The following is a 19,355-nucleotide window of genomic DNA, read 5'->3' as shown; positions in this document are numbered from 1 at the left end:
TGTGTTTGTCTCACGTGGTGCTGGGGTGAGGTGTCCAGATGCTGCCAGCAGTTGCGTAATGCTGGGTCTTGGATCCAGCAGGAGGCCTTCATGGGAGTTCTCACTAATTAGGACTCCCTGGGGTCAGGAGCTCACCAGTCCAGGCTAGTGTTCTGGACTCACTGCTCCCACTCCAGAGGCTCAGGTCCGATCTCTGGCCAGGGAACTGAGATTCCACAAGATGTTTGTTATGGCATTAAAAGGGATTAAAGGAAACACACAAAAACAAGAAATAAAGCAAGAGACAAAAGACGAACCCCAGACAAGTGGTAAATGTAAAATCAGACCAAAAACAAAAAAAAACAAAGGAACACACACACACACACACAGACAATCAAAATAGTTCAAAGAAAACAAAGCACAAGAAAGTGACCTGGTGAGCAAAGAAAACTAAAAATAATGCCGGCCAATTAAAAACAAAACTAACTAAAACATAAACCAGAAAACAAGACCAAATGAGAGTGCCAACTGGTGAATAAAGCAAACAAAACAAACTAACAAACATGATGAAGCAAAGGAAGAAAAAAAAAAAAAAGGAAAGCAAAGTTAAACAGAAGTATATAAAAAATACTTCATATATTAAAGAACAACTACAACAGCAAAAGAACAGTAAGAAAAACAAGCAACAACAAAAAAAAATTAAAGGAAAAAAAAACCCATAGAACCACAAAAAGCCAAAGTAGATGAAGTATATAAAGAAAATAAAAAGTGTGATTAAAAAAATTCTCAAAAGCTTAAATAGAATTAATAATAAAAATAAAACAACCACAGAGAAAGAAAAAAAAAATCCAGAATCAAGTACAGAATGATTCAAAATACAATAATAATAAGTGTTTTTCTTAGATCTCAGCTGTCAGAGCATCCTTCCCCTCACTGGGAATCACAGCCCACCGCACCTCCCCAGGATGCTGTCCAACTCTGCACTGGTCTCTAGACCCGCAGTGGGGGCAGCCCAGACTCTAACCTGGCCCCATTCCTGCGTGTTCTTGCCTCCAAAGTCTACAGCTGCCAGAGCTAGGATGTTTTCTCTTGCGGGAACTCCCACTGTCTTTCTATATATTCCACAGACACGGAGTCTGCCGAGTTGATGGTGTGGATTTAATCCGCAGCTTGGCCAGCTGGTGGGAAGCCTTTCCGTCCCCTTCCGTAGCCACACTGCCCCTGGGGTTCAGCTGTGCTTTCACCTCCACCGCTGCCCGCGTGTCTGCACAGGGGTTTGCTCCTGAGACTGCCGGGAGGACCTGGGTCTGCCCGGGTGAGGGCTGAGCGCTGAGGCGGCGCAGCTGCCTGGATCGCGGGGGCGCTGGCAGCGCCAGGGACACAGGGGAGCCGGCAGCCGAGGGGCACAGGAGATCGGCCCTCTCGGAGATTTTCGCTAACCCCTGGCAGCTCTGCCCCAGCGAGAAGCGAGCGTGGGTGGTTCAGCTGCTTAGATCGTGGGGACTCTGCAGCGCCAGGCGTGCAGGGACGCCAGGGGCCTCGGACGCAGGCTCTGCGGCACTAGCAGGCCTCTCACCAGCCCTGGCCTCCGGGCCGGTCCTTCTCTATCGCTCGGCACAGCGGGCACTCAGATGGTACCCCTGGCCCGGGCCCTTCTCCATCGCTCAGCACATCAGGCACACAGTGCCACCCTCTCGGTGGTCCTCTGTTGACCGGCCGCCGGCAGCGGCCACGTGGGGAGAGAAAGACTGCAGTGATGGTTCCGCCCCGGGCGTGACTCAGCAGCGTCGCCTGGCCTCCACGGCTGCCCGGCCTTCCTCCGGGGGCACTCCGCGCCGCGCTCTCCTCCCCCAAGTCTTCCCAGGCCACCTCCCCGCAGTCAACAGCAGATCCTGCCCTGGGATCGCTCTCCAACCCCCGAGCCCCAGCTCCATTCCAGAGGACGCGGGTCCCTGTCCAGGTATGTAGTGCTGTGGGCAGGGCTGTCTGAGGACTGTCGCCGATGAGCTGCTGCGCTCTCCAGGAGCCTCCGATTGCCCTGTGTCCCGAACAGTCGCCCCGACGGGGGATCGGACCCCTGCTTCGGTCCCCCCAGCCCCACCTGCTGTCACGGGTGCAGGTCTGGTCCTGTTCAGTCTCCTCCTTCACCCTTCCGGGTTTTGCGAGGATCTGTACATTCCTCTCCGGTGCCCGGGGACGCCTGCCAGCTCTCAGCTGGTGCCCTGGGAGGTCCTCCGCATCCGAGGGTGTGTTCCTGACGCATCCCTGAGGGGAGCCGCGCTCTAGTCCACCCACCCCGCCCCCATCCTGTCTTCCTGGTTTCGTTTCTTACTGCAAACTGAATTACCACGACGAGATCAGGGTATGGAGGAAGTGTTCAAAGTTTTCTTAAAGGGGAATTCTGCATCTAAGGCAACCGGAGTTAAGTTGTCATCACACTCAGGCATCCCTCATAGCTCAGTCGGTAAAGAATCTGCCTGCAGTCCAGAAGACCCGGGTTCGATCCCTGGGTCGGGAAGATCCCCTGGAGAAGGAAATAGCAACCCACTCCAGTATCCTTGCCTGGAAAATCCCATAGACAGAGCAGCCTGGCGGGCTGCACCCCATGGGGTCGCAAAGAGTCCCAGAGGACTGAGTGACTAACACGTCACTTAACTTTATCATCACACTCAACTTAAACTAAGCTATTAAGTAACTACATGATTGATTTTGTGATCATAATAATTAATTATAATAATTAATTAATAATAGTTAAGATCTATAAGGAAAGGAAAAATAAAAACTAATCAAAAGTAGTAAGAACAAGGTCTTCTAGGTTTTGAAGCATAGAATTTTGTAGCACAATTCCTTTCCATTTTTATTACAAAGACAAAATTACGGTAAAGTCAAAAGAGTTTATTAAACATAAATCTTGATAAAATTCAGCAAAAATTTTGCTTTATGGCCTTAATTATGCTCTTCAATCTACAGTGACATTTATATGTTTATATTTTGTATGTACTTTCAACTACATTAGAATAACAAATATATTTAATTTAACTTAAGGCATAAACATTCAGTAGTTAAGTTTCACATTAATCTTGCCACACTTTGTTACATACAAACTTCATCTCATTAACATTCTACCAAATACGATGCATCCACAGATATTTTAGAGAAATATGAATTTACATACATATTCACCTAAAGAACTCGTTTTTCACCTGCTTCTACATTTATTCCCCATTATCTGAATCATCAGTCAGTGATTGGCAGACTGTTGCGCCTTAAGCACTAGCAAGTGGCTTTCAGATTTTCCCTTGCAGTATAAGCCTGCAGGGAATAATAGGTTCACTCAGCGGTTAGTGCCTGATACTGATGATGCAAAGTTCATAGGATCAAACCCTTTATGAGGAGATTTGCTTTCCACGCAGCAAAAGTCCTGCTCTGCCATTTAGAACACAGGTCAACTCTCAGTCATCTCCTGAGCTACTCACCAGGGAAAGACTAAAAGGAAATGATTTTGGTTCGTTTAGTAGCAAAGCTACCCAGAGCAGGGCCTACCAGTGACGACTGGGACAGTGGGCAACTCTAATCCTAGGTAACATCAAAACAAAAGCCAAACATGTAACTTTCTTTGAAAGTTGAAATATGGTTGATTTACAATGTCATGTTAGTTTCAGGTGTACGGTGAAGTGATTCTGTCATTTATATATATAGATATATGCATATATATTCATTTTTAGATCTTTTTCCCTTATAGGTTACAAAATATATACTATATATATGTAACTATTATTTATAAATATATTAAACTATTATATGCAAACATGCTAAGCCCCATTAGTTGTTTCCAACTCTGTGTGACCCCATGGACTGTAGCCCCCCAGGCTCCTCTGTCCATGGGATTCTCCAGGCAAGAATACTGGAGTGGGTTGCCATGCCCTCCTCCAGGGGATCTTCCCCACGCAGGGATTGAACCCGCGTCTCTTAGGTCTCCTGGTGGGTTCTTTACTACTAGGGCCACCTGGGAAGCCTATTATTATAAAACTATCATATATATATATATTTATTGTATATAATTTATATTTATATGTACAATAAGTATATATAATACTTATGTATGTATTTATATATAATATATAAATATACTATATATATACACACACACACACATATATAAGGTAAATAAACAACAAGTTCTACCGTATAGCACGGAAAACTATACTCAGTATCTTATAATAACATACAGTTGAAAAAAATCCAGAAAAGAATATATATATATACACCTCTGTGTGTGTGTGTGTGTGTGTGTGTGTGTATACATCTACAACTGAATCACTTTGCTTTACATCTTTAACTAATACAACCTTGTAAATCAACTATATTCCAGTAAAAATAAAATTAAAAATGCTAAAAAGATTTATCCTACGTTTGGTTATTATACTGCATATTCCAAAAGGAAGAAAAAGCAGCAGCATAAAAACCATCTTACTAGGAGTAGATCTTCACTGAGTTTTTCGCTGACAGTTTCATCTGTTTTGCAGTGTAATAGCAGGGGGTATAATGCCTCATTTTGAATCACAACTGAAATTCCATCTCAGGATACAGAAGCCATATGTGGATAAGACTTTCTTCTTATCATTATCAGCAACAATAGGCAAGCACACACTATACACATACCCTTTACAGAAAGACAACTCAAACTATTAACATAATTGACCAACCAACTTAGACACAGGAATCAAAGAGGCTGCTGCTTGCTAAACGCTGTGATCCTCAGGGAAGGGCTGCCTCCTGCTCATTGTTACCTTCTCTGTACAAAGCTCAAAGATGATCACAGCATCAATAGTAAAACTAGATTTAGTTATTACAGAATAATTACATGCCACGTTTGTGTTCTCTGTTCAATAAAAAAGAAAAGTCACAAGGAATGTCAAAATTGAAGATGGTTGGAAATGATAGCAATTTACTGCCATGTATTGATTCTCTCCATAGCTTATCTTCTGAAGTTTGTGAGCATTTTAATTTAGCAGGAATTTGAACATGTGTGCTATTTTTATTTAGCTGTGATTTCAAAAAAAAAACATGGAAGTTGTAATATCTTCTGCCAAACAAAGAAACAGAGAGTCCATTGGGTTTTTACTATGAATTGGATGTCTTAATGTAGCTCAAGTGTTAAATCAACTATTAATTATCTTTATTTTTAATGTTTCTATTGTGGTAAAAGTAACATAAAACATACTATTTTAACCATATTTAACTGTACAGTTCAGTGGCACTGAGTACATTGCATTGTGCAACTCTCACCATCATCCGTCTCCTGAATTTTTCAGTTTTCTAAATTGAAACTCCGCCCCCATTAATCACTAACTCCCCATTCCCCCCTCCCCACCCCCACCTCGGGCGCTGGCATCCACCAGGGCACTTTCTGACAAAATGAGTTGGACTACGGTAGGCATTCTGTGTAAGTATCTGTCTGCACCTACTGTATACTGGAATGCATTTTTAAGGTTAACTTAATATATGTCCTATGAACAGACTGTACCTTCTTTTTCTCCCCTGAGATATACAGTAGAAATAGACGATTCACTAAATAGCCCGCTCCAGTCTGATTTTGATCCCATCGCTCCACCAAAGCTGCCCTGATGAGAAAACCAAGGACTCCAAGTTACTAAATCTGACAGCCGAGCCTCTGTGTCTGTCCACTCGGCTTCTCAGCGGTATTTATCTGACAGTGAATCATTCCTCCTCCTGCTTTCCTTACTGGGCTCCCAGGACACCTCACTCTCTTGGTTTGCCTCCCACCTTGGGAGTTTCCACTCGCCCCTCATTCCAGGATCTTCCTCTTTCTACGCACCACGGTCCAGTCCCCAGGCCTCTTTCCTTCCTATCAGATTAGCGACCCCATGGACTGTAGCCCGCCAGGCTCCTCTGTCCAGGGGGATTCTCCAGGAAAAAACACGGGAGTGTATTGTCATGCCCTCCTTCAGGGGATCTTCCCAGCCCAGCGTCAAGGGCCTCAATTGCACAAACATGCTAAAGATCCCAACATGGCTTCTCCAGTCTGAACAGCACCCAAATTCCAGAAACTAGTTGTTACTGTTTAGTTGTTAACTCGTGTCCGACTCTGCGACCTCATGGACTGCAGCACACCAGGCTTCCCTGTCCTTCGCCATCTCCCAGGGTTTGCTTAAACTCATGTCCATTGAGTCAGTGATGCCATCCAACCATCTCATCCTCTGTCGCCTCCTTCTTCTCCTCCTGCCTTCAATCTTTCCCAGCATCAGGGTCTCTTCCAATGAGTCGGCTCTTCGCATCAGGTGGCCAGAGTATTGGGGCTTCAGCTTCAGCATCAGTCCTTCCAATGAATATTCCCGGTTGATCTCCTTTAGGAAACCCTTTATGAATCAGACTCAACAACCAGCCACAAACAGCATCTCCACGACGATGGCTAAGAGGCACTTCTACACGTTTCCAGAATCCACCCTCACTTCCTTTGCCCTCAGCCCATTCTCCTCGTCTGATTTGGTGTCAACTCCATCGTTCCAGCTTTTCAAACTAGAAATATTCAGAGTCACGCTAAAGTCTTTTCTTCTTCTCTCACTGAATTTCCAACAGGAAATCCCAGGGGATCTTGTTTTAACGTGGACTTCAGAAATGAGCCACTTCTCACACTGCAGCGCCTGTGGTTTGAGTCGCATCATCACCTGCTGGAGGAGAGCATCCTCACTGAACTCTCAGCTCCACTCCTGCCCGTTGAGTGCATCCTCACTGCAGCAGTGGGAGTGAAGATCCTTCCGGAACCGAAGCAACATCGTCTCGTCAGGACTCGCCAGCGCACTCCTGCTTCACGAAGAGTAACTGCCACGGCCCTCACGGGAGCCCACGAGACCTGGGGTGGTCCGGTCCCGGTGCCCGCCTCCTCTTGCTTTCTCTGCCCAGCCACGCCGGCCTCCTAGCTGTTCCTTACTCACAGCACACGCGGCCCTGCCTCAGGACCTTTGCACATCCAATGCTCAGCCTGCAATACCCCTCCTTCACACCTGCAGTGTGGGCAGACTTCCCGCAGCTCATCACTCAGAGCTCATCATGTGAGCTCTCATCTGTCTACCTACCCAGAAATGCTAGCTATATACCTACCATGCCTTGGTCTTGTTTTTGTTATTTCTCACTTGCATTTAGTACTATTAATGCACTATATACTTAGCCCACTTATACTGCATAGTGTATGCCTTCCCCAATGAAATGTGAGCCCCCGACAAAGACAAAAGGACTTTTGTGGTTTTGTTCACTATGATTTCGTACACAGGATGCAGTTAGTAAATATTTCCTCAATAAACTAGTTGGAATATTTTTTTCCATTTGAATGTGTTATTTTTCAATAAACTCTAAAACTGCTTTGTTTTCTTATAGCTTAGAGTTCCATTTTCGGTAGTCTTCTGAAATTTATATTCCAAAGATCGACATCGATGTCCAGGAAGCTAACTCTATTGAGAAGTCTCAAAGCACTTAATTTGCATTTAATAAATCTACGAAGGTATCGGGTCTCACACAGTTATTATTCGTTCAGTTACACCGCTTTCTTCATCTACTGTGTTCAACCGCACACCATATTTTCCCATAGTAGAAACGGAATCATTTTCTAAAATTGGTTGCAACTGCTTCTGTGCACCCCTTGCTTCAGAGCTTTCTAATCCCTTTTGCTTCTGTAGCTTACCTTCTTGAGACAACACTCTCCATAATAATTAATTCTAACCCCAGCATGCCCGATCCAAGTAATTTTTATGGGTCAATAGGACCAAATGTTCTTCCTGTGATGATAAGACATTGTGCTTACATCCAAATGAGTCCACATTTAATTATTATGTGTTCAATTTAATGCAACTGTGCCTGAAAGCATTAAAAAGCAATGGCATGCGTTTGTTTGAATTTAGAAATTCATTCATCAGAGGAACATAGGTTCTTTTGCTTAAAATGAAAACAGTCTCCTGTAAGTTCCAGCTCAAAAATCACACTGACAAAAATAATATAAAAATTACTCTAAGTTTGTAGGAAAAACATGCATAAGGCTTAAAGAGAATATATCAACAGATAAATGTTGGGTGACAGTATAAGTTATTTACACTTTCCTTTTAGCATTTTGTTTTGCAAAATTTCTGCAATAAATATGTATTACTCATATAATCAGAAAAATAAAAAACCGTATTTAGGAGTTAATGATAACCAATTCTATGTTTTTCAAATCAATGCACATTCGCAACGTACGCAGTGTCTCCTAGTGAAGCGTTGTGACTCACCAGTGTTACGCCATCATCGTTTTTCTCATTAACGTTTCCTCCACAGGACAGGAAGTGTTTGACGTCTGTTAACATGCTCACTGGTCTCCGAAGCTTCATCTGCCGCAGCGAGGTGAGATCCACTCCTGGAGGGAGGGGGGAAGAGCCTTTCAGACACAGTGTAGAGCTGTTTCTCAGCTGCTGGGGGTAAAAATCCCATCTTATCTTGTATGTTTCAATGTTCCTCTTTGAAGCCCCTCTTCGGCTTTGAATTCTCATTCAAAGTAGCTATAACTGTTTCTCTTGGCATGCAGTCTTACTTCCAGTCAGAGGATAGTCTTGAATAATTTTCCTTTTATATCCCAAAATATGATAGAATGCCTTCGCCGTAGGGATCTCTCCGTGGATTTCTGTTTTCGTATAAATCATCAGCACAGACTGCCCAAAGTATTGTAAAGTCCCTGGACTGAATCGAAATGAGTTTAAAGACATGCTTTCTGTTCCCTATGATTCTCTCTTTAAAATAACTGCTTTTAAAAGGAATGGAATAAAAAAAGGATTTAGTGGGAAAAGTGGAAAATTTTGGATAAAGGCTGTATTATAGAAAACAGTATTGTACCAATGTTTGGATAAATGCACCATTCATTCTCATGCTAAGTCGCTTCAGTCATGTCTGACTCTTCTCGACTCCATGGACCATAACCTGCCAGGCTCCTCTGTCTCTGGGATTCTCCAGGCAAGAATACTGGAGGGGGTTGCCATGCCCTCCTCCAGGGGATCTTCCCAACCCAGGGACTGAATCTGTGCCTCTTACGTCTCCTGCCTTGGGAGGTGGGTTCTTTACCACTCACACCACCTGGGAAGCCCATGGCTGTGTACATTTTGAATGTGAGAAGAAGCTGGGTGAATCTCTGTACTATTTTTGCAAATTTCCTGTATATCTAAAATGTCTTTAAAATATTTTAAAGGATGCTCCAATGGACCATTTCATGACTACTAATGTTAATAAGGAGAAATAGACTGAGTGGAGAACTGAGAACTGGGCTTCACTGAGGTGGGTGATTTATGCAGAGAAGACTCAGGTCAGCTAACCTGTTCATAGCTCTGTGCTGTGTGCTTAGTCACTCAGATGTGTCTGACTCTTTGAGACCCCATGGACTGTAGCCCACCAGGCTCTTCTGTCCATGGGGATTCTCTAGGAAAAAATACTGGAGTGGGTTGCCATGCCCTCCTCTAGGGGATCTTCCCAGCCCAGGGTTCAAACCCAGGTCTCCCGCATTGCAGGCAGATTCTTTCCCATCTGAGCCAGCAGGGAAGCCCCAGAATACTGGAGGGGGTGGCCTATCCCTTATCCAGGGGAACTTCTTGACCCACGAGTCAAACTGAAGTCTCCTGAATTGCAGAAGGATTCTTTACCAGCTGAGCTACCAGGGAGGCCTGTTCATACCCATATCCCATATTCATTTCAACCTGAGCTTTCATGGTGGTGTAGTCTCCATGGTAGCATGTATCTCTGCATTTCTGCATCCCCTGTTCCTAGCACTGGTTCCTGGACATACTTGGTGTTTCCTAAGGGGAAATAATCCACCTCATTCCAAATGAAAGTAATAATAATAGAAATAGTGATATTAGTGATGTTGATGATGGTGAAGATGATGCCAGTGAGATGAGATAACATCTGTATCTGAGCAAGTGTTTGCTGTGAACCAGCTACACTGCTGAGAATTTTTATCTCTCATCTGACTGAATGCTTGATGCAAAAATGGAGAGACAGCCGTGGGCTCAACCAAAAACAATAGTGCGGTCCTCCTGGCTCCCCTGGACCATAGCTGACTTCCCCAGGGTGGGACTCTGGGAAAGTGAATTAGCCTCGTCTTCTGTATCCTCCATCACAGATAATAACACACATCCCAGAGGAACAAAGCTGGTGGCAACACTTGTAAGACCTGGCTGCCTGGCAGAGACTGGCACAGTGCCCATCAGTGGGCATGTCCCCATGAGCACACCATGCCAGGCTCACTGCAGCCCTCCTTCTCTGAGTATGGACGAACTGCAGAGCAGAGATGCTCTAGAGCTTCAGTGCTGTGTCTTGCACTTATTATTTGTACTGATGGGGTTGGGTAACTTATCCGCTGCCTCAGTTTCCTCATCTGCAAAAGGGGCTGACAGTTTATTCCACTAGTTGTCATGAGAATGAGTCAAAACACACACAGCATAGAAAACACAGCTTGCAGGAAGCACTCGATGAAAGGGACCAGTCGTTTTAGTATTAGTCAGCCTTCTGGTCCAAGGATCACGTGCCACTCATTCAGGGATGTTTTCCTTCACAATAAGGAGGAGGCAGGGAGAAATCCAACAAAATGAAGCCAAATGCAATACTTGAAAAGTGTAGCTCGTGTCAAACACTCTGTTCAAGGTAAACCCAGTTTAGCAGAAACAGGAACAAGAAACACCACCAGCCATATCTCAGCTTCCTGGTCATCAGAAGTCATCTTGGAAGAACTAACAGATTCCCCCAATGGGCACATTGGAGGTTTCTTAAGGACCAACTAACACTGTCACTGTCCTCTTCCTTCAAGGATTACGGAATTTGACATGGGAGTTATATTTGGAAAACACTGCAAGTAGATCCAACCAGTCTATCCTAAAAGAGATAAGTCCTGGGTGTTCATTGGAAGGACTGATGCTGAAGCTGAAACTCCAGTACTTTGGCCACCTCATGTGAAGAGTTGACTCATTGGAAAAGACCCTGATGCTGGGAGGGATTGAGGGCAGGAGGAGAAGGGGACGACAGAGGATGAGATGGCTGGATGGCATCACCGACTCGATGGACATGAGTTTGAGTAAACTCCGGGAGTTTGTGATGGACAGGGAGGCCTGGCGTACTGCAATTCATGGGGTCGCAAAGAGTCGGACACGACTGAGCAACTGAACTGAACTGAATGGATCTCTCAGATGTCAGTGTTCAATTTTCGATGCTGAAGTAGCAGAAAAGCCTGATGGTTACAGTACTCTATGGCTATGCTAACTTTTAAATGTTGCATACTTACTGAAATGGTATGCATCTTCTAGAGAATTATTTAAACATGCAATTAACGTTGAGTGATTAAAAAAAGAATAGGGCTCAGATGAAAGACACAAATTAAAAAAGAAATTAGCTGTCACTCATTTCTGATTGTTCACATTACATATTATGGGAAACAATCTATTTCTGATCACTGTTGTAAAATATGACTGGAAGGATGTAACAGTGTATCCCTTTATTTTAAAACTTGATTTTGAATCAAATATGATACCAAGTAGGATGTAACTTTTAGATTTTGTAATGTGTTCAGGGAAAAAAGCACAGATGAATTTTTGGTAAAACAATAGAATGGAAATTCCCTCATTTCTTGGTCAAACAAATTTCTTAAGATACCCCTGGGAAAAAAACCAACCATGATGACTACAGCCCATAAGAAACCTATTATTTTGTGGTGGGTAACTGGCCAATCTGAAGCTGAAGTGCCAATACTTTGGCCATTTGACGTGAAGAAGTGACTCATTGGAAAAGACCCTGATGCTGGGAAAGATTGAAGGCGGGAGGAGAAGGGGATGACAGAGGATGAGATGGTTGGATGGCATCACCGACTTGATGGACACAAATTTGAGCAAGCTTCAGGAGTTGGTGATGGACACGGAAGCCTGGTGTGCTGCAGTCCATGGGGTCGCAAAGAGTCAGACATGACTGAGCGACTGAACTGAACTGGCCAATCCTCGCTTTTTTCTTTTCATACAATTTTTTGAAAAAATTAATACCTGGCCTGCTTAGATTGGCTTCCCAGCTGGCGCTAGTGGTAAAGAACCCACCTGCCAAAGCAGGAGATGCAGGTTCAGTCCATTGGTCTAGAAGATCCGCTGGCAACTCACTCCAGTATTCTTGCCTGGAAAATCCCATGGACACAAGATTCTGGAGGGCTTTCCTTGTGGCTCAGCTGGTTAAGAATCTGCCTGCAATGTGGGAGACCTGGGTTTGATCCCTGGGTTGGGAAGATCCCCTGGAGAAGGAAATGGCTACCCACTCCAGTATTCTGGTCTGGAGAATTCCATGGACTGTACAGTCCATGGGGATGAAAGAGTTGGACACGACTGAAGTGTATTAATCTAACAATCTGCTAGATTTATTATTTTGACTGGAGTTTATTAATTTTTTGTTTAATTAAGAACATAAGAAACAAGTCATTTACCTGAGATGCACAAGTTATTACCTATGATACAAATTATTATTGCCTGATTACATTTGATTATATCAATAAATGCTTGTGTGGAATGGAAAAGACATTAACACCTCAGGTTAATCTGAACTTAATCTTAACTTTCCTTAACTGTCCCTATTAAGGTAATATTGTTTTGCAACAATTCAGCTTTTCCTTTTCTCCATTATCAATCCTGTATTGGGGATATTCTCTGTTGCTTTCAAAGATAATTTTATCATTAGGCTATGATATGACCCATCCCATGACTATAAAGTGGGAATCCTTAATCTCCAAGAATTGCATCCAATTTCAGTTTTTGTCATCATGGTAAGCTTTCTAAGAGATCCAAGACTTCAAAGAAAAAGGGTTAAGCAGGCAAATAAAGGAGCTGAAGTAAAGAAAATAAACCAGGGATGCGGGAAAGGTGTCACAAACCTCTACCAAATCCTTTCCTCCAACTCTGACCACAAGCATACTGCAGGACTGTCCTCGGCAAGCTGGATCACTGTCACCCTCAAAATGGGTGATTCTGAAGGGGCTGGTGAAGGAACAGCATTCTGAATGAACTTTGCTAAGCAGGAGGAATACACAAGGTCATCTGGGGACTGACGAATCTGGAAGTCCTGAGAAAAATGCAGAGGGAGGGCTAAGACTGGAGGCAAGGAGACTCGTGTCTAAGACTGTGCTAAAATATACAGAAAGACCAGGGTTTTAATCCAGGCAGTGATAGCATGGCTGGTGACATACACAGACATATTAGAAAGATCAGAAAAAGGATCTGTAAGATTTGGTGACAATTCAACGGGAGGGATGTAGGAGAAGAAAAGTGATGTTCAAGCACTCAGATTCCTGGGTGCAAAGGTAAACAGTCCAGAGGGAGTATGAAACGACAACAAGAAGGTCCATGTTGGACAGATTATTTCAACTTATCTGACATCCAAGTCAAAGATGCAAAATAAGGTAACAAAACTGCACATACAAGGTCTGGAAAGATTTCTAAGCTTCAGGAATCTCCCTGGGGTCAGGAAGTGCTAAACACTCGAGGAAAGGGGGAGATGAGCCTGAGACAGCGTGGAGAGAAGATGCTCAAAGACAAAGCCTTGGGAACAACCAACATTTTGGCTTCTGGGTGCATAAGCAGTGCATCCAAAGGAAAGTAAGAAAAAAGAGAAAAACAATGGGACATTTGTAGAGGGGAGACTTCAGAGCAGAGTGTGAGCAAGGTCACCGAATGTCACCGGGAGGGGAGGTGAGGAAACACCAAACAGAAAAGTGGCAGCTAGACAGAGAACCAAGGGCAGCGGCGGTCACTGTAGGGTGTTTCCAGATGAGTAGGGGTAGAAGCTGAATGTCAATGGGCTCAGTGGAGAAGGTTAGGAACTCAGAAGATAAATGTGAGCTCCTTCTTCTAAAAGGATGCATTTGAAAGGAAGGAGAAAGGGATAAAGGTTAGGATATATGTAGGGCAAAGCAAAAAAGTTTTGCTTTATTTTTCAGGGCCTTGAAAAAAACACATCGCTATGTTTTCCAGTAGACATGTACAGATGTGAAGGGTGGACCATAAAGAAGGCTGATCCCAGAAGAACTGATGCTTTTGAACTGTGGTGTTGGAGAAGACTCTTGACAGTCCCTTGGGCTGCAAGAAGATCCAACTAGTCCATCCTAAAGGAAATCAGTCCTGAATATTGGAAGGACTGATGCTGAAGCTGAAACTCCCAATACTCTGGAAGGGCCGACTCATTGGAAAAGACCCTGATGCTGGGAAAGATTGAGGGCAAGAGAAGACAGAGACAGAGGATGAGACGGTTGGATGGCATCATCAACTCAATGGACATGAATTTGGGCAAACTCTGGGAGATAGTGGAGGACAGGAAAGCCCGGCGAGCTTCAGTCCATGGGGTCGCAAAGAGGCAGACACAAATTAGCGAGTGAATCACAACAACTCTTTGCCCATGGTGAGCATCCATCCTCTTCCTGGCTACCTCCAGCTCCTCCAGCAGCGCTTCTTTCTCTGCCAGCTCATTTTATCATCAGTTTGCTTCTCTCGAACACCAGCTGCTTTGCCGCACACCGGAGATGTCACAGGCATCAGATGCTCGGTCAGAACTCCTCGGCCGTCTCGTTTTCCAGCCCAGGAAGCTCAGGCAGTGAGCCGAGGTTAATTGCTGTGCCCGTGGGAACAGTGTATGTCGGTGATGACAGCACAATTAGAACTTGTGACCAGCGATTTTCCACGTAATCAACTTGCTCACGACCCGGCCTGCCTCCTGCCACACGCGTCCTGATGCGACAGTGAGATAAGCACCCCGATCTGAAACGGGGGGACGCGGAGGGAAGACTCCGCGAGCGCCGCTGCCGAGGGAGAAGGCCGCAGGGCTCCTAATGAGGACGAGCCCATCTTGGAACGTGAGAGATTTCTAACAGTATCAGCCCATGCTGTCACAACAGATCACTCTGAAAGGGCTCCAAAGAGGGAGGGCGCAGGAAATAAATCGAATTAGACAGTATTTACTGGAACTATGGCAGCAGATCTAGATAAGAAGGAGGGACACGGGCAGAAACGGAACCAGACTGTGAACGGGGTGAGGGAGGGGCAGACGACTGCAAGGCGGAGGCCGGGGCAGGGGCAGTGACAAATGGAAAACAGAATTTAAAATGTAAGAGATATGAAATCAAATTTGTTCCGGCAAACATGCATTTCAAAAACGGATTATGACAGCCAGCGTCGTGATGGATTTTTCTCCCAACCATCTGGTCAGTATCTCCCTCATATTTCTTTTTTTTTCCTAAATCGTTTTTAAAATCAGGAATGCACTTATTTTTCTTTATATGGGATAGCAATATGGCTCCTGCAAATACCGCTCGTAAGTGTTCTCGTGGAACAAAATCTTCTTGGGGGTTGGAAAAGTGTAGAAGAAACGCTAATTATTTTACAAATGAAGATACTTAATTTTAGTTTCCAAACAGAAAGAGCTACAACAGTAGCTATTAGGAAGACAGATCAATGAGAAGAACAGGAAACTATGCTACAAAACTGAAAGTGAAAGTCGTTCAGTTGTGTCCGACTCATTGTGACCCCACAGACCGTACAGTCCATGGGATTCTCAAGGCCAGAATGCTAGAGTAAGTTGCCTTTCCCTTCTCCAGGGGAGCTTCACAACCCAGGGATCAAACCCAGGTCTCCCACACTGCAGGCAGATTCTTTACCAGCTGAGCCACAAGGGAAGCCCAAGAATACTGGAGTGGGTAGCCTGTCCCTTCTCCAGCGGATCTTCCCGACCCAGGAATCGAACCTGGGTCTCCAGCACTGCAGGCGGACTCTTTACCAACTGAACTATCAGGGAAGCCCGTGCTACAAACGTGGCCCAGCTAATTAAGACAGCCCCAGACAGCCCCCTGTTCTTCACTTAGATGCACCCCAAGTTTTGCAAAGATCTGAATAATAAACCCCCCAACAGTGGAATGTGCATAATTTTCAGCTTGTTCCCTTTGGAGGACATGGGCTCTGACTCCGACAAGTCACAGCTGAACACGTGAGAAAGTCTGAGGTCCCTTCTGCAGGAAGGAGCAGGTACCAGGGAGCGACTCCACCGCACCGCCTGTCACCCAGGGGATGTGACTCGTGACTTGGTGACCTTCAAACCAAGCTCAGCTCACTGTGACCCACAGCTCAGCTCGCAGTGTCTCCAGTGAAGATAACATTCCTTACCTTGCTTTCAGAATTAATGAGACCTTTTTTTTTTAAGAACCCATGGCTGCAAAGCACTAATTATTATTCTTCTAAGCCATCCTCAGAATAAACCTTTTGAGAGGCGCGATCTGGAGGAGGTGCGGGGCCCAGAGAACAAAGAGGCAGCTGTGCCGGCTTTTCTGGGAGGAGAGACGCGCACAGTCTCAGCACGGCGCGCCCCTTGGACACGCTACACCGTTTCTCTGACAAAGATCACCCACGAAGGGACAGGAGTTTCTTTGGTGTTATTTATACCCGAACCACGGAAAGAAAAAAAAACTAAAGACAGGGCATACTTCTTCAGTTTGAGACCAAATAGAACTCAGGGTTCCGAATGCCTCCCACTTGGCCGAGGCTGGACTTACTCATGAAATTATACACCGGGGCTGTGCAATTAAACGTTCTCTGTCAGGGAATACATCTGGGTGCCCAGCCTCAGCTTTTCAGGATGGCGCCGGGACTGACCGTGGCTTTCTTCTGACAGGGGTTGAGCTTCCAAGTGTCCCCAGGAATGGATGCAGAGATGCTGGGCAGACTGCCCTTGACTTGAGCCCTTGCTCACCTGCATGAGATGCTTAGGAGGCTGGACGTGTTCTCCCAAGAGAAGACACTGCACGCGACCTCGCACTCATTAGCCCAAAATTCAGTTGTGCTGGTTCACTTCTCCTCCCCTCCCAGCGGACAAGAGATTATCATTACAAACCCGGTCCCGCTAATTAGGGACTTTGGGGGCCTGCTAAAAGGTCCCTTCCCGGTTGGTCCCCAGATTTCTGCCAGCTTGCAAACGGTGCTGACAACAATGACTGTGAAACACAGCCCAGAACGAGACCTCGTTTCACAGTCAAGGGGAATGACATCGTCTGAACTCATGTCAGCACGCCTAAAATACATGCACTAAGAATTCTACCATTCTGTCTCTTCCTCTACTGTTCTATGGCTTCTCGCAACATCCACCTACCATTCTCATCCAGGTAGGTCAGCAGGATGGAGCTCGATTCAGTGCCTTCCATGGCATAATCCAGTGGGATGTTTCCATTGACGTCCTGGAGAAGGACGTTGGCTCCAGCCTACAAGCGGAAAAGAAAAATGAACATGTACACAGTTAGCATAAGGGCTTCCCAGGTAGCTCAGCAGTAAAGAATCTGCCTGCCAGTGCAGAGACTCGGGTTCCATCCCTGAGTTGGGAAGATCCCCTGGAGAAGGAAATGGCAACACACCCTAGTGTTCTTGCTAGAGAATCCCAGGGACAGAGGAGCCCGGCAGGCTACAGTCCAGGGGGTAGAAAAGAGTTGGACATGACTGAGCAAATAAACATCAACAACTGTTAACACAGAAAGCAGATCAAAACTTGCATTTCTATCCTGTTTAGGAAACTGACCCAGAAAAGTTTACGTTAGATATAGCTGGCAGGATCACATAGGAAACTGGAGTTGGTTTTTGAAGACAAATTATACTAGACGTTTTGTGATCAACTCTGATGGACCAAAAAGGTTCAACTGACCCTTGATAGGATCAAGACCCCAGCCCCAAGTACTCATCCTCACCCTCACCCCCCCACGCTGTGCCCTAAGTCGCCCAGTCATGTCCGACTCTTTGCGACCCTTTGGGCTGGAGCCCGTGGAATTCTTCCAGGCAAGAATACTGGACTGGGTAGCCATTTCCTCCTCCAGGGGATCTTCCTGACCCAGGGATCAAACCCACTTCTCTTACGTCTCCTGCATTGGCAGGTGGGTTCTTTACCACTAGCACCACCTGGAAAGCCCCCCCTCCAACCCCCCTGAAAAACCCCCAAAATCCTCCAACAACAATCCCCCAAATAACTATACCTCACTATCTAAAAATAATAGCTCTAATAGTGACAATCCTAGGTTTTATTCTAGCACTAGAAGTTAACAATATAACCCAAAACCTAAAATTTAATTACCCGTCAAACGCCTTCAAATTCTCTAACATACTAGGGTACTTTCCCACAATTATACACCGCCTGACCCTCTACACAAACCTAACAATAAGTCAAAAGTCAGCATCCTCCCTCCTAGACCTAATCTGACTAGAAAATATTCTACCAAAAACAACCTCACTAATTCAAATATCTACCATGGTCACAAGCCAAAAAGGCTTGATCAAACTATATTTCCTCTCTTTCTTAGTCACAATCCTTATTAGTATAATCCTATTTAATTTCCACAAGTAATCTCCATAATAACCATGACACCAGTCAACAAAGATCAACTGGTTACAATAGCCAATCAAGTACCATAACTATACAGAGCCACAATTCCCATAGCCTCCTCACTAAAAAACCCAGAATGCCCCGATCATAAATAACTCTGTCTCCTAAATCATTACACTTAAACAGAATTTCCACCTCTTCATCTTTCAACACATAGTAAACTATCAAAAACTCCATTAATAAACCAGTAATAAATGCCCCTAAGACAGTCTTATTAGAAACCCAAACCTCAGGGTACTGCTCTGTAGCCATAGCCATTGTATAACCAAAAACTACCATCATCCCCCCTAAATAAATTAATAATACTATCAGACCCAGGAAAGACCCACCAAAATTTAATACAATACCACAATCAACCCCACCACTCACAATTAACCCTAATCCCCCACAAATAGGCGAAGGTTTTGAAGAAAATCCTACAAAACCAATCACAAAAATAATGCTTAAAATAAATACAATGTATGTTATCATTATTCTCGCATGGAATCTAACCATGACTAATGATAAAAAACCATCGTTGTCATTCAACTATAAGAACCCTAATGATCAACATTCGAAAATCTCACCCATTAATAAAAACTGTAAACAACACATTCATTGACCTCCCAGCCCCATCAAATATCTCATCGTGATGAAACTTTGGATCCCTGCTAGGAATCTGCCTAATCCTACAAATTCTAACAGGCCTATTCCTAGCGATACACTACACGGCTGATACAATAACAGCGTTCTCCTCCATCACTCATATTTGCCGAGACGTCAATTATGGCTGAATCATCCGATATATACATGCAAACGGAGCGTCAATGTTTTTCATTTGCCTGTTTTTACATGTGGGACGAGGCCTATACTACGGTCATATACCTTTCTGGAAACATGAAACATCGGAGTAATTCTCCTACTCACAGTAATAGCCATAG

At 44.7% G+C, this 19,355-nt stretch overlaps 1 protein-coding gene across 2 annotated transcripts in view; it reads right to left on the bottom strand.

Moving 5' to 3' along the window:
* The window catches only part of MYO16 (myosin XVI), a 505,809-nt gene that overhangs the window by 296,119 nt on the left and 190,335 nt on the right, over positions 1 to 19,355 (bottom strand). For both annotated transcript variants that reach the window (XM_061133099.1, XM_061133100.1), the window contains 2 exons: positions 17,161 to 17,269; positions 8,259 to 8,383 (listed from right to left, as the gene is read on the bottom strand). In XM_061133099.1, the coding sequence (XP_060989082.1) occupies positions 8,259 to 8,383; positions 17,161 to 17,269 (234 nt within the window). The remainder of the gene's footprint in view (positions 1 to 8,258; positions 8,384 to 17,160; positions 17,270 to 19,355) is intronic.

Source organism: Dama dama, chromosome 30 (assembly GCF_033118175.1).
Source record: "Dama dama isolate Ldn47 chromosome 30, ASM3311817v1, whole genome shotgun sequence".
NCBI classification, from domain to species: domain Eukaryota; kingdom Metazoa; phylum Chordata; class Mammalia; order Artiodactyla; family Cervidae; genus Dama; species Dama dama.
Note: the sequence above shows the minus strand (reverse complement) of the source record. Positions and strands in the feature narration are given on the sequence as shown.